The sequence below is a fragment of the Schistocerca serialis genome, chromosome 12 (assembly GCF_023864345.2).
Source record: "Schistocerca serialis cubense isolate TAMUIC-IGC-003099 chromosome 12, iqSchSeri2.2, whole genome shotgun sequence".
NCBI lineage: Eukaryota > Metazoa > Arthropoda > Insecta > Orthoptera > Acrididae > Schistocerca > Schistocerca serialis.
Window position 1 is genome coordinate 81,284,348 of NC_064649.1, and position 16,583 is coordinate 81,300,930.

General features: G+C 44.8%; 1 protein-coding gene, 1 long non-coding RNA gene and 1 pseudogene across 2 annotated transcripts in view; 2 read left to right on the forward strand and 1 right to left on the reverse strand.

Moving 5' to 3' along the window:
- The window catches only part of LOC126428228 (uncharacterized), a 405,107-nt gene that overhangs the window by 188,195 nt on the left and 200,329 nt on the right, over positions 1–16,583 (forward strand). The gene's annotated exons all lie outside the window — the stretch shown is intronic.
- The window catches only part of LOC126428227 (alkylglycerol monooxygenase-like), a 213,019-nt gene continuing 200,329 nt past the window's right edge, over positions 3,894–16,583 (forward strand). The window contains exon 1 of the mRNA XM_050090144.1: positions 3,894–4,048. Within this exon, the coding sequence (XP_049946101.1) occupies positions 3,902–4,048 (147 nt within the window). The 5' untranslated portion in view covers positions 3,894–3,901. The remainder of the gene's footprint in view (positions 4,049–16,583) is intronic.
- Positions 9,109–9,226, reverse strand: LOC126428599 (5S ribosomal RNA; annotated as a pseudogene).

The following is a 16,583-nucleotide window of genomic DNA, read 5'->3' on the forward strand; positions in this document are numbered from 1 at the left end:
TTCATAAAAAAACGTTAAGGAACAGTTTTTAATCTATAACCTAGATGTGAAAACAAAACATATGTGTAAAAATGGACATATCATGTAATATTTCAGGACACCCACTGAAGATGCCTTGTAAAAAAAGGTGAAACGCGTCTGGGTGTATAAATAAAAATAAAAATTTCGATGTGCACCACGCAAAAAAGGCATTTTCTTTGAAACAACTGCAATTTATAAGCTATCATTTTGTTCTTTACTGATCGGGATTTTCTGACCTTTATGGTTGTGTCCGTCATCTTCAAAAACTCAAACTTTGAGTCTTAGTCGGCACATCATAATAGTACAACCAAATCTCATTACATGTCGTGATGTTATTAACATACTGAGATTATCCCTTAGAAAATTTCTTTAACATTTCCTGGCACCAAGTCACACGTCGTGCCATCTTCTCTTCCATCGGTCTATGGGGCACACAGAGACATCAAAGTTTACTTGCAAATGATCATGCAGGATCGAACGAATCGCTCGTGCATTTAGCTTTAAGGTATCCTGTATCTGCTTGTAGGTCACTCACCACTCGGCTGTCTTCGTCTAGCGTTTTCCTCACAGCATCAATGTTCACATTTTTACTTCTAAGTATACAGGGTGGTCCATTGATAGTGACCGGGCCAAATATCTCACAAAATAAGCATCAAGAGAAAAAACTACAAAGAACGAAACTCGTCTAGCTTGAAGGGGGAAACCAGATGGCGCTATCGTTGGCCCGCTAGATTGCGCTGCCATAGGTCAAACGGATATCAATTGTGTTTTTTTTAAATAGGAACCCCCATTTTTTATTACATATTCGTGTAGTACCTAAAGAAATATGAATGTTTTCGTCGGACCACTTTCTTCGCTTTGTGATAGATGGCGCTGTAATAGTCACAAACGTATAAGTACGTGGTATCAAGTAACATTCCGCCAGTGCGGACGATATTTGCTTCGTGTACCCGTGTTAAAATGGACCGTTTACCAATTGCGGAAAAGGTCGATATCGTGTTGATGTATGGCTGTTGCAATCAAAATGCCCAACGGGTGTGTGCTATGTATGTTGCTCGGTATCCTGGACGACATCATCCAAGTGTCCGGACCGTTCGCCGGATCGTTATTTAAGGAAACAGGAAGTGTTCAGCCACATGTGAAACGTCAGTCACGACCTGCAACAAATGATGCCCAAGTAGGTGTTTTAACTGCTGTCGCGGCAAATCCGCACATCAGTAGCAGACAAATCGCGCGAGAATCGGGAATCTCAAAAACGTCGGTGTTGAGAAAGCTACATCAACATCGATTGCACCCGTACCATATTTCTATGCACCAGGAATTGCATGGCGAAGACTTTGAACGTCGTGTACAGTTCTGCCACTGGGCACAAGAGAAATTACGGGACGATGACAGATTTTTGCACGCGTTCTATTTAGCGACGAAGCATTATTCACCAACAGCGGTAACGTAAACCGGCAAAAATATGCACTATTAGGCAACGGAAAATCCACGATGGCTGCGACATGTGGGACATCAGCGACCTTGGCGGGTTAATGTGTGGTTAATGTTCAAACGTACTTACGTTCTGTATTTTAAGAAACCTACCTGTTACCAGCTGATCGTCTAAAATTGCGAGCCATATGTTTGTGACTATTAAAGCGCCATCTATCACAAAGCGAAAAAAGTGTTCCAACTAAAACATTCATTTTTCTTTACGTACTACACGAATATGTAGTAAAAAATGGGGGTTCCTATTTAAAAACGCAGTTGATATCCGTTTGACCTATGGCAGCGTCATCTAGCGTGCCAACCATAGCGCCATCTGGTATGCCACTTCAAACTAGACAAGTTTCGTTCTTTGTAATTTTTTCGTTTGATGCTTATTTCGTGAGATATTTGGCCCGGTCACGATCAATGGACCACCCTGTATACTTGTACGATGTGGACATACATCACCGAGTGCAAGAATCATTTCATCAAACCACTAGTCTGTTTAATCGACGCGCGATGTTGTACCACAAAACTGCACGAAGCTCACTTCGTGGGCGTACCACAGACTTGGCACAACGGCTACAATGCAAATGTGAGACATTCTCAGAACACAGCAACAACCAGCCTCCTGCGACTATTGTTGCTTCGTATTGCAAAACTTTCCCACTACCCTTTGTATTTACGCGCGAGCAGACTGCAATCTTCAATCGTCAGTCGGGAAGTTGGTTGGGCAGCGCTACAATTTGCGTGGTGGTTGGTGGTTGGAACACGTGAGGCAATACTAACCTTACGACTTATCTTAGAAGAAAGATTAAGAAAAGGCAAACCTACGTTTCTAGCATTTGTAGACTTAGAGAAAGCTTTTGAGAATGTTGACTGGAATACTCTCTATCACATTGTAAAGGTGGCAGGGGTAAAATACAGGGAGCGAAAGGCTATTTACAATTTGTACAGAAACCAGATGGCAGTTATAAGAGTCGAGGGGCATGAAAGGGAAGCAGTGGTTGGGAAAGGAGTGAGACAGGGTTGTAGCCTCTCCCCGATGTTATTCAATCTGTATATTGAGCAAGCAGTAAAGGAAACAAAAGAAAAATTGGGAGTAGTTATTAAAATTCATGGAGAAGAAGTAAAAACTTTGAGGTTCGCCGATGACATTGTAATTCTGTCAGGGACAGCAAAGGACTTGGAAGAGCGCTTGAACGGAATGGACAGTGTCTTGAAAGGAGGATATAAGATGAACATCAACAAAAGCAAAACGAGGATAATGGAATGTAGTCAAATTAAATCGGGTGATGCTGAGGGAATTAGATTCACTTAAAGTAGTAAAGGAGTTTTGCTATTTAGGGAGTAAAATAACTGATGATGGTCGAAGTAGAGAGGATATAAAATGTAGACTGGCAATGGCAAGGAAATCGTTTCTCAAGAAGAGAAATTTGTTAACTTCGAGTATAGATTTAAGTGTCAGGAAGTCGTTTCTGAAAGTATTTGTATGGAGTGTAGCCATGTATGGAAGTGAAACATGGACGATAAATAGTTTGGACAAGAAGAGAATAGAAGCTTTGGAAATGTGGTGCTACAGAAGAATGCTGAAGATAAGGTGGGTAGATCACGTAACTAATGAGGAGCTATTGAATAGGATTGGGGAGAAGAGAAGTTTGTGGCACAACTTGACTAGAAGAAGGGATCGGTTGGTAGGACATGTTTTGAGGCATCAAGGGATCACAAATTTAGCATTGGAGGGCAGCGTGGAGGGTAAAAATCGTAGAAGGAGACCAAGAGATGAATACACTAAGGAGATTCAGAAGGATGTAGGTTGCAGTAGGAACTGGGAGATGAAGAAGCTTGCACAGGATAGAGTAGCGTGGAGAGCTGCATCAAACCAGTTTCAGGACTGAAGACCACAACAACAATTGGTGGAGATGGCGGGTGGGGGGGGGGGGGCGGGGGGGGACGATAAGTTGGCCATGCGATGGCCAGCTCCGACCGACAGCCAGAGAAGAAAAATTAATCAGGAGGCCCCTACACACGCCCAATTTATCGGTTAGCGATAAATTGGTCACAGTAAATTGGTACTTGTGGAAGGCCCTGAATGTTCAGCTCCGCATTACGTAGTGGTTTTCAGATACTTTCCAGGAGATAGTTAAGAGTATAAGGTCCATGCGACTGTTGACTGCGGTCCAACGGTGAGTTGAATGGGGTGCGTGCGGCAGCAACAGGTGATTGCGTGGTGGGGAGGGCGCGACAGCAACAGGTGTGGGTGGGCGCGGCCTCCCCTCCACGGCGCTCTCCCCTCCCCTCCCGGCCCCTCCCCTCTCCTGGCCCGGCGCCTGTTACGTGATAGGAGGCGCCGGCCGGCTATAAGCGTCTGTGGCGCGCGCGCGCCGGCATTCAGCGTCGCGACGCCGCCATGAACACATCGTACGCGCCACACCTCTTCCAACCGAGCGAGCCGCCGGCGGGGGTGCTCAAGGGCGCCGCCGCCATGTTCTACGTCGTCGACCCCGCCGACACGACGTTTCAGGACGCCGACGACGTCCCCAATTTCTTCAGACAGGTCAGTGCCGACGAACGTAACTGCCGGTGCCTTTTTACTACTTCTCTTGTGTACCAGACTCCGGGGCAGCCCGACTCGGGCGCAAGCCGGTTCGAATCGTTTGATGGATGCCATTTTCACTGCCAGTATTTCGCTGGCAAGGAAAGGGGAGATAGTGCCTGAACTTTATCATACAAGGCTGCCATACGTCCAACTTTCCCCTGTCATATTTGCAAGATTGTCCAGAGGCGTGCATGTGTTTTTACGTTCCGTACCTCAATTGATGAAATTGAAAGCCTTATACGATTGCAATCTCATTCATCAAAACGCGTAGGTTACTTGCCTCTGGTCTAGGATCATGATATTTGGCAAGTAAAAGGATTAACGCTAAACATAAAGGAAAAAATCCGAAAAATGATGATTTAATTATTCGACACGAAAAAATTTGTGATTTCTTATGTGATATGTCCGTCCGTTTAAGACCTCTTTCTCTCAGGTAGATGCCATTTTCCTTGACTTCCGGAAGGCGTTCGATACGGTTCCGCACTGTCACCTGATAAACAAAGTAAGAGCCTACGGAATACCAGACCAGCTGTGTGGCTGGATTGAAGAGTTTTTAGCAAACAGAACACAGCATGTTGTTCTCAATGGAGAGACGTCTACAGACGTTGAAGTAACCTCTGGCGTACCACAGGGGAGTGTTATGGGACCACTGCTATTCACAATATATATATATATATATATATATATATATATATATATATATATATATATATATATATATATATGACCTAGTAGATGGTGTCGGAAGTTCCATGCGGCTTTTCGCGGATGATGCTATAGTATACAGAGAAGTTGCAGCATTAGAAAATTGCAGTGAAATGCAGGAAGACCTGCAGCGGATAGGCACTTGGTGCAAGGAGTGGCAACTGACCCTAACATAGACAAATGTAATGTATTGCGAATACATAGAAGGAAGGCTCCTTTATTGTATGATTATATGATAGCGGAACAAACACTGGTAGCAGTTACTTCTGAAAAATATCTGGGAGTATGCGTACGGAACGATTTGAAGTGGAATGATCATATAAAATTAATTGTTGTTAAGGAGGCTGCCAGGTTGAGATTCATTGGGAGAGTCCTTAGAAAACGTAGGCCATCAAGAAAGGAGGTGGCTTACAAAACACTCGCTCGACCTGTACTTGAGTATTGCTCATCAGTGTGGGATCCGTACCAGGTCGGGTTGATAGAGGAGATAGAGAAGATCCAAAGAAGAGCGGCGCGTTTCGTCACAGGGTTACAGAGATGTTTAGCAAACTCAAGTGGCAGACTCTGCAAGAGAGACGCTCTGCATCGCGGTGTAGCTTGCTGTCCAGGTTTCGAGAGGGTGCGTTTCTGGATGAGGTATCGAATATATTGCTTCCACCTACTTATACCTCCCGAGGAGATCACGAATCTAAAATGAGAGAGATTCGAGCGCGCACGGAGGCTTTCCGGCAGTCATTTTTCCCGCGAACCATACGCGGCTGGAACAGGAAAGGGAGGTAATGACAGCGGCACGTAAAGTGCCCTCCGCCTCACACCGTTGGGTGGCTTGCGGAGTATAGATGTAGATGTAGATGATGTTGAAACTTATTTCACGTACTAACGTCTGTGGTCGCTTGGATGTGTAAAAAAAAGTCAATGCAGTCAAAAGTTTCTGCCTTTTGTCACATTTTGATACTCGCTAACCCACTCATCACAACGTACTTACCGTTGACCTAGAATCATGAAATTTGGCAAAAAGCAAGAGTTCACGGCACAACTGAAGAGAAAAATCTGAAAATTATTAATTTGTAATTATTTCATTCAAAAAATTTGTCATTTGAGATCGGACTGTCTGCCCATCTGTTCAACCTCCATTCTCTCAGTAACCGATAGATGTCAATTTCAAATTTAAGTCAGATATTAAGATCTACGTTCTATTGGCGGTGTAAAAAAAATTAAATTTCTATGTCTATGCAATCTAAAGATACGGTCGTTTACGTCACATATTTTGACACTAGCAAACTCAGTCATCATATGACATCTCGTGGAAATCGGGTTTTCTGCCGGATATCAGCGGATATCAGCGTCCCTGAGACTCAGGGAACACCTGATGAAGACGTCAAGTAATGACGTCGAAATATCGTGTTTGGAAGACGCTGATATCTGGCAGAAAATCCGATTTCCACGAGATGTCATCAAATCGCCGGGAAAGTCTAAGAAATTACTTCAGTCATCACAGCTTATCGGGTACTTGCCGTTGGCGTAGAGTCATGAAATTTGGCAGACAGCAAGGTTTCACACTAAAAGTAAAGTTAAAATCCATAAATTTTTAATTTGTAATTGTCACACACTAAAAACGATTTGTTATTTGTTATTTGTTATCTGACCGACTCTCCGTGCTTCTGCCTGTTAAGAGCCACTTCTTTCAGGAACCGGTAGACATGCCAAGTTGAAATTTATCACATACGAAGGTCCACTCTCTCTTTTCGGTTTAAAACATTTAATCTTGTTCCTGAAGGCAATCAAAAAATACGGCGAGTTAGTGACCTATTTTGATATATTCCCAGTATCGATATCGGTAACAGGCAAAAACAGGCGAAATTTTAGATTCCCGAGTTGGTTCAAAAATGGTTCAAATGGCTCTGAGCACTATGGGACTTAACTTCTGAGGTCATCAGTCCCCTAGAACTTAGAACTACTTAAACCTAACCGACCTAAGGACATCACACACATCCATGCCCGAGGCAGGATTCGAACCTGCGACCGTAGCGGTTGCGTGGTTCCAGACTTAAGCCCCTAGAACCGCTCGACCACACCGGCCGGCTTCCCGAGTTGAATGATCTACCTAAACACACAGATAAGTTTGTACGGAACCTCGATGCTCGAGTACTACTCTCACATACCTGTTTTTTGTGCAATCGTCCAGGTAAACCTGGACCCTTTTCCGTGTCTGAGGTAATTCGCTAGATTGCAAATGAATTGCGTTTAAGAAGTCCTGAAGTTCACTAAATGGGACTGGCAAGTAGCTAGTTCCGTTCATTTTCTACTGAAAGAACAGCGGCAGACACGGTTAGGCACTCCCTACACACACATTTCACATACTTGTTTGCCCCCCTCCCCTCCCCACTCACGTCTCGTAGGCCAACTTGTCGTCGATTGTGTGTGACAGGGAAAATAATTCGATTTGATCCACATTCCCATCATTTTCGAAGTTTCTGTTCTGGGTCTGCAAAGAATTGGAACAGTGCTGCAAAAAAGTTAAGTAGATCACTTAGTACTCGTAAAACGTCATGAAATGGTAGATCAATGACTTTAACATAATGCGTTTCGGGATAATCACCTTCAGATATATGTGAAGCAGGCGATAAATTGTCACGTAATATGAGCAAGAGGAAGACATGGAGCATCAAACATTCATAAGTAACAAGTAAAAGGCATACATCAGATACACAGAGCTATACAGATGAACTGACGTTATATGTTGCATACATAACTGTCAGAGGCAGGCCGGCCGCGGTGGCCTCGCGATTCTAGGCGCGCAGTCCGGAACCGTGCGACTGCTACGATCGCAGGTTCGAATTCTGCCTCGGACATGGATGTGTGTGATGTCCTTAGGTTAGTTAGGTTTAAGTAGTTCTAAGTTCTAGGGGACTGATGACCACAGCAGTTGAGTCCCATAGTGCTCAGAACCATTTTGTCAGAGGCAGACTGACGGTTCCACAGTGATAACAACAACACGAAACAAAATTCTACCGGTGGGTGGCGATAGTGTACCCTTAGTGGCGCCACACAGTGTCCAGAGAAAAACGAATACTTGCGTGCAACAGTTCTTAGAAATGTGTCAAGTGATATAGCCAGAAATAACCAAACGACAGTATAAAATATGTCGTACATGATTAATTGGTGGCTTTATAAGCGCTAAAGGTTTGAGATAATTTAACATAAGTAAAATAACAAATTTTTAAAAATTGTACAAGAATTTACAGTGTCCTCGTTCCACAATAACAAGAGTGGTAATGATCCGCCGGCCGGGGTGGCCGAGCGGTTCTAGGCGCTACAGTCTGGAACCGCGCGACCGCTACGGTCGCATGTTCGAATCTTGCCTCGGGCATGAATGTGTGTGATGTCCTTAGGTTAGTTCTAAGTTCTAGGGGTTGATGACCTTAGAAGTTAAGTCCCATAGTGCTCAGAGCCGTTTGAACCGTTTTGTAATGATCCAGATAACAACATAACAAAATAGATACAGAATTACCGTTGGATTGTGAGCGTGAGCAATTCAGTAACGCCTTGGCCCACCTCTGGCCCTTACGCAAGCAGTTAGTAGACTTGCCATTGATGGATACAGTCGCCGGTTGTGCTCCTGAGGGCTTTCGCTCCAATTCTGTCTAGTTGGAGAAATGATGATGAAGATGTTGTCCCATACTCCGTAACAGAGCATAGGGGACGATGCGGGAGACCCGCACCGCTGTACTAGGCAAGGTCCTAGTGGAGGTGGTTTGCCATCGCCTTCCTCCGACCGTAGTGGGGATGAATGATGATGAAGACGACACTACACCCAATCATCTCGAGGCAGGTGAAAATCCCTGACCCCACCGGGACTCGAACCTAGGACCCCATGCTCGGGAAGCGACAACGCTACCGCGAGAATTAGACATTCCAAATCCTGAGCTGGTTGGAGGGGGGTAGCAACAATACTCCACAATTCTCATTTGGGGGAAAGATGCGGTGACCTTGCTGGCGAAGGTAGTGGGTGGCAAGCACAAACAGTAGAAACTCTCGCCGTGTGCGGGCGGGCATTATCTTGCTGAAATGTAAGCCGAGGATGGGTTACCACGGAGGGCTACAAAACCAACACTCCGCCTACAGGCCACAAGTGACCCATCGGGACCATCCGACCGCAAGCGCAATCCGCAGTGGGGTATGCGGATAGGAGGGGCGTGTGGTCAGCACACCGCTCTCCCGGTCGTTATAATGGTTTTCATTGACCGGAGCCGCTACTATTCGGTAGAGTAGCACCTCAATTGGCATCACGAGGCTGAGTGCACCCAGAAAAAGGGCAACAGCACATGGCGGCCTGGATGGTCACCCATCCAAGTGCCGGCCACGCCCGACAGCGCTTAACTTCGGTGATCTCACGGGAACCGGTGTATCCACTGCGGCAAGGCCGTTGCCAGGGCAACAAAACGGGGAGTAGAATATCGTCAAAGTACCACTCTGCTGTAAGGGTGCTGCGAGTGACAGCCAAAGGGGTCCTGCTGGAAAAGAAATGGTACCCCGGACCATCACTCCTGCTGTCGGGCCATCTGGCAGGCGACAGGCAGGTTGGCATTCCTCCGCTGTCCGAGACGTCTCGAGACATTCGAGTGTACGTAATTAGAGGTGCAGATAGAACGGCCACCATATTCCATCGTGGTTGGTTCCATAGGAGGCATTACTCTAGATGCTCCCTCTCCTCAAACCTCAGTCACCACCAACAGCAGCAATACGTTCAACAAATAACCAGAGATGTTAAGTGTAAGTGCTACTGAGTTGAAGTTTGTACAGAAGACTGTCGTAGTCGAAAGTTTGTACAGAAGACTGTCGTAGTCGAAAGTTTGTACAGACGACTGTCGTAGTCGTAAGTTTGTACAGACGACTGTCGTAGTCGTAAGTTTGTACAGACGACTGTCGTAGTCGTAAGTTTGTACAGAAGACTGTCGTAGTCGAAAGTTTGTACAGAAGTCTGTCGTAGTCGAAAGTTTGTACAGACGACTGTCGTAGTCGAAAGTTTGTACAGACGACTGTCGTAGTCGAAAGTTTGTACAGATGACTGTCGTAGTCGAAAGTTTGTACAGACGACTGTCATAGTCGAAAGTTTGTACAGAAGACTGTCGTAGTCGAAAGTTTGTACAGAAGACTGTCGTAGTCGAAAGTTTGTACAGAAGACTGTCGTGGTCGAAAGTTTGTACAGAAGACTGTCGTAGTCGAAAGTTTGTACAGACGACTGTCGTAGTCGAAGGTTTGTACAGACGACTGTCGTAGTCGAAAGTTTGTACAGAAGACTGTCGTAGTCGAAAGTTTGTACAGAAGACTGGTGTAGTCGAAAGTTTGTACAGAAGACTGTCGTGGTCGAAAGTTTGTACAGAAGACTGTCGTAGTCGTAAGTTTGTACAGAAGACTGTCGTAGTCGAAAGTTTGTACAGAAGACTGTCGTAGTCGAAAGTTTGTACAGACGACTGTCGTAGTCGAAAGTTTGTACAGAAGACTGTCGTAGTCGAAAGTTTGTACAGACGACTGTCGTAGTCGAAAGTTTGTACAGACGACTGTCGTAGTCGAAAGTTTGTACAGACGACTGTCGTAGTCGAAAGTTTGTACAGACGACTGTCGTAGTCGAAAGTTTGTACAGACGACTGTCGTAGTCGAAAGTTTGTACAGACGACTGTCGTAGTCGAAAGTTTGTACAGACGACTGTCGTAGTCGAAAGTTTGTACAGACGACTGTCGTAGTCGAAAGTTTGTACAGAAGACTGTCGTAGTCGAAAGTTTGTACAGAAGACTGTCGTAGTCGAAAGTTTGTACAGAAGACTGTCGTAGTCGAAAGTTTGTACAGAAGACTGTCGTAGTCGAAAGTTTGTACAGACGACTGTCGTAGTCGAAAGTTTGTACAGACGACTGTCGTAGTCGAAAGTTTGTACTGAAGACTGTCGTAGTCCAAAGTTTGTACAGAAGACTGTCGTAGTCGAAAGTTTGTACAGAAGACTGTCGTAGTCGAAAGTTTGTACAGAAGACTGTCGTAGTCGAAAGTTTGTACAGAAGACTGTCGTAGTCGAAAGTTTGTACAGACGACTGTCGTAGTCGAAAGTTTGTACAGACGACTGTCGTAGTCGAAAGTTTGTACAGAAGACTGTCGTAGTCGAAAGTTTGTACAGACGACTGTCGTAGTCGAAAGTTTGTACTGAAGACTGTCGTAGTCGAAAGTTTGTACAGAAGACAGTCACAGCACGCTGCATGAAACTAGTGTGTTCTGACGACTCATAAAGTCAAAGAAAAAAAAAAAACTATCATAACAAGAAGCACAGTTATGCGTGTTGCTAGGTCCAAGGACTCAGGCAGCTGTTGTGTGAGGTAAGACAATGCCACCTGCTGTGAGGCGTGGCCTAGAGGCGTGTGTGCTGTGAATGCAGAATAGTGCCCGCAGCCTGAATAAAGATGTCCATCCCGCGCTGCGATGTATGCCTGCACTGAAGATGAACTGCAAAGGCGAGTTTGAAAGCGGGTAAACAAACATGTGGATGATGGAGACAGAGTGGTGTGCGAAGCGGCTTTATTAAGACTCGAATTAAAATTAAGAAGGTGGAGCAAGCCACCAGATGCCACACTGCTCAAAAGAATTAGGGGAACATGACTTTAGCAATAGTTGAGGAACGGTTTTGTTAGAAAATTTCTTTCACAAATTAAGTACACATTATTACATCCTGGACCGTTCGCGTGAAAAGAACTGAAATGTTCGACAGGTGTCATCCTGGTGTTTTTTATTGGAATTTGAGAGCTTCAATAATGTACACCATTAAAATTGCTACACCACGAAGATGACGTGCTACAGACGCGAAATTTAACCGACAGGAAGAAGATGCTGTGATATGCAAATGATTAGCTTTTCAGAGCATTCACACAAGGTTCGCGCCGGTGGCGACACCTACAACGTGCTGACATGAGGAAAGTTTCCAATCAATATCTCATACACAAACAGCACTTGACCGGTTTTGCTTGGTGAAACGTTCTTGTGATGCCTCGTGTAAGGAGGACAAATGCGTACCTTCACGTTTCCGACTTTGATAAAGGTCGGATTGTAGCCTATCGCGTTCCGGTTCATCGTTTCGCAGCATTGCTGCTCGCGTTGGTCGAGATCCAATGATTGTTAGCAGAATATGCAATTGGTGGGTTCAGGAGGGTAATACGGAACGCCGTGCTGGATCCCAACGGCCTCGTATCACTAGCAGTCGAGATGACAGGCATCTTATCCGCATGGCTGTAACGGATCGTGCAGCCACGTCTCGATCCCTGAGTCAACAGATGGGGACGTTTGCAAGACAACAACAATCTGCACGAACAGTTCGACGACGTTTGCAGCATCATGGACTATCAGCTCGGAGAACATGGCTGTGGGTACCTTTGACGCTGCATCACAAACATGAGCGCCTGCGATGGTGTACTCGACGACGAACCTGTGTGCACGAATGGCAAAAGTCATTTTTTCAGATGAATCCAGGTTCTGTTTACAGCATCATCATGGTCGCATCCGTGTTTGGCGACATCGCGGTGAACGCACATTGGAAGCGTGTATTCGTCATCGCCATACTGGCGTATCACCCGTCATGATGGTATGGGGTGCCATTGGTTACACGTCTCGGTCACCTCTTGTTCGCATTGACGGCACTTTGAACAGTGGACGTTACATTTCAGCAGTATAATGCTCGACCGCATGTTGCAGGTCCTGTACTGGCCTTTCTGGATACAGAAAATGTTCGACTGCTGCCCTGGCCAGCACAATCTCCAGATCTCTCACCAATTGAAAACGTCTGGTCAATGGTGGCCGAGCAACTGGCTCGTCACATACGCCAGTCACTAGTCTGGAAGAACTGTGGTATCGTGTTGAAGCTGCATGGGCAGCTGTACCTGTACACGCCATCCGAGCTCTGTTTGACTCAATGCCCAGGCGTATGAAGACCGTTATTACGGGCAGAGGTGGTTGTTCTGGGTACTGATTTCTCAGGATCTATTCACCCAAATTGCGAGAAAATGTAATCACCTGTCAGTTCTAGTATAATATATTTGTCCAATGAATACCCGTTTATCATCTGCATTTCTTCTTGGTGTAGCAATTTTAATGGCCGGTAGTGTATGTTTAACATACCGGGCATTGATACAAGTGTTCACCTAATTTTTTCATTCTACTGTTCATTTATTTTGGTGTCCTTGCATATTTTCATCTTTGTGTTTGAATCTCTTTTTTCAACAGTATTTGCTTCTTAATACACAGTGTGTTTCACAGTTACCATTAAAGGCTGCCAGGGGTTGCAGAGGAACTTGTGGCAACACTTTGACATTCTTTGCCACTCGAGTTTAGCGCGATCGCATCACTGACGTATTAGAGCATAATCTTTGCCGCTGTTGGCATAGTGACTTAAAGTTGTTTATGTTTATCGTTGTGTTTTCGAGTGTGAATGTAATAAAAGTTATTCTCAACGACTGCGTATTACTGTATAGTTCGGGCATACTACAAAGTCGCCACAAACTTATTACAGCTCTGATAAGAAACTCAAGTCACTATAATAAAATTATAAACAGCCGACCAGTTGCAATGGATAAAGATTAGATGGGTAGATCACATAACTAATGAGGGGGGTATTGAACAGAACTGGGAAGAAGAGAAGTTTGTGGCACAACTTGACCAGAAGAAGGGATCCGTTGGTAGGACGTATCCTGAGACACCAAGGGATCACCAATTTAGTATTGGAGGGCAGCGTGGAGGGTAAAAATCGCAGAGGGAGACAAAGAGATGAATACTCTAAACAGATTCAGAAGGATGTAGGTTGCAGTAGGTATTGGGAGATGAAGAAGCTTGCACAGGATAGAGTAGAATGGAGAGCTGCGTCAAACCGGTCTTGGGAGTGAAGACTACAACAGCAACAACAACAACAACAACATAGTACAGACAGTCCTGTGTGTGAAGGGTATTGTCACTATGGACAAACCACACACATCCGACTGCCACAAATCACGCCGATTCCACCGCTACACTGTTGTGCAATCTTTTCAAAACTTGCGGTAAGTAGGAAACCTGGTTAACTGACCCTGCAGAACAATCTCTGCCTGGACGGCACCACATGTAGGAAACAAATCAGCATTATCTTAATGTCTGATTTCACCTGACGAGCTTTCTTGGCGCCAGACGAACTGAAAGTCTTCCACTGGCTTGATTATTGCTTTGATTCAGGATCGCAAGCGTACCACCAAGTTTCGTCATCTGTTACAATTTCTGAAAATGAGCCTGAATTATATGAGGAGCCGATTACACTCAGTCGGTTGTGAGCTCTGCAACATCCATGTACTAATTTATATTTACGTGACAAACCCTATTTTTAGGGCTATATTTTAATTTTGACAAATGGATCTATGCAGACATTTGTAAAAACGGCGATGTAAAATTGCCACCTTCTGAAGAAGACAAATTTAAATTTGTTGAAACCTAGGTAAAGAATTCTTTATCCATTGCAACTGGTCGGCTGTTTATAATTTTATTATGTGAAACCGTTGCTGTTGTGCAGCTATGTTTAAAATACTGATATTCAAGTCACTATAGTAACTTTTCTTCTAGCCTTGACCGAAACTACCTCCTGTAGTAATATGTGACAGCTCTTTTTAACACTTTACGGGTGTCTACCACCCTTCCTCTTTGCTGGAATGCATTGTGGCACAAAAAACAAACTCGTCAGACAATTTAAATGTGAAGTCCTGACTCATCCAGCACTGTCGAACCTCCCATTGTAAGTACTGTGGTAGTTCCCACTAGGATCGAGAGAGGTCAGCAGTGCTCCAGATAGTCCGTCTGTGGCGATAGCTATTTCTCACGGTGTCCACACTGTTGTTAGATTTCGTTCACCGTGACCGAGGGCGTAATTGTTTCCGTCCTGTTGTTTCAGCTAGTTATTACAGGCAAAATAGTGACTCACATACATTCATGAACAATTCTGACGCATAAACATTCCCCCATTACGTTACATAATGCGTGGAACATCGAACAGTATTACACAATTAGTGAGTTTTTTGTTCTCTGAAGTTACATGCGATGGTAAATGAACTTCATATAAGTAATTCGAGACATTATTTTCAATTTCAGTTTGTAATCAATCGCTACTGGGGAGTACTGAAAGATAAGCCAACGGCGATACTAGATTCTGAAACACCTCCGGGTCAGCGTTCATCAGACGAAATGCAGATTGTAGTGATTACATGTCGCTTGCATACCAAAGCAGGGTCAGAAGAATTACGATAGGCTTTAGAAGTTGCAGTCATTTTTGCCTTTGGCCGGTGACAATTTCGGAAGGGCCTGTCATCTAGTGGACGTTTCGCGTATCAGGCACCTCTCTGTTTACGAAAAAAAAGTCTTGCATTCAGTACTGCCACGTAAAACCGTTGATACACATAATGTAGCATCACTATTTTCGAAAAACTGTTCTGTATCATTCCTGATGTCTGATAATGTTTTCATTCTAATGTAACTCTATAACGTCCCACCAGTCTTTTACAAAATTGTTCAACACATACATTTGTCTCACATCCCTGTGCCTGAAAGGGTTAACAGGCTGTGCAGTGTGACCCAAAAGTTCGTAAACACTTGAAAATTCCATACCTTACACAATAATGTAGGTAGAGAGGTGCATTGATACGCATGCTTGAAATGGCATAGAACTTTTATTTAAACTGTCCGCCTCCGTAGCGTAGCAGTAGCGCTTCCACTTGTGACGCAGGGGACCCGTGTTCGATTCCCGGCAGGGGACTGAGTGTTGTGTGTCCATAATCATTTCCATTATCATTGACCCGCAAGTGGCCAAACTGGCGTCAACTAAAAAGGACTTGCAATACGGTGGCCGAACTCCCCTGCATGGAGCCTCCCGGCCAACAATGCCATACGCTCATTTCATTTCATTTTTTAAAATTTAAACTAAGAAAAGGTGCACAGAATTAACAACAGACGGCGCTTCATATGATACAAAAGCGACAATTAGCATAGCAATCGATTTTTAGCAAAAGGCCGGCCTCGGTGGCCGAGCGGTTCTAGGCGCTTCAGTCCGGAACCAACGCGGATGCTACGGACGCAGGTTCGAATCCTGCCTCGGACATGGATGTGCGTGATGTCATTAGGTTTAATTAGTTCTAAGTTCTAGGCGACTGATGACATCGGAAGTTAAGTCCCATAGTGCCTAGAGCCATTTGAACCATTTAGCAAAAGACGATGTTCTTTATAAGAAATGCTCAACAAGTTGGCCATCAGTCATCAATACCTGTAGTCGAGCGACAATGTTGTGGACAGCACTGTACAACATGTCAGCAACTATAGTGAAAAGTTGCCGTCGGATGTTGTTTGAGCATCCCTAATGAGGTTGGAGGAGCATCCCTAATGAGGCTGGACTTGCGGCTTCTGGTAACCCTACAACCAATAATCGCACGGATTGAGGTCTGGGAGCATGGAAAGCCATTCATGACGCAAGTGGCGGCTGAGAGATCTCTCACAAGTGTAGCAGTATGAGGTGGAGCGCCAGCCTGGATAAAAGGCACACCTTCCAGCAGGTATTTATCAGCCAGGTAGGGATGATGCGATTCCGTAACACATCGGCGTATTTAGCACCCGTCACGCTGACAGTTTGAAAAGCAGCACCACTCATTTCCTCAAAGAAAAAGCGTCCGATCACGACTGATGTGGTAAATCCACACCCCCATCTTGACTTTTTAGTTTATGCACTGGGGTTTCAGCGACAGTCCTATGATTT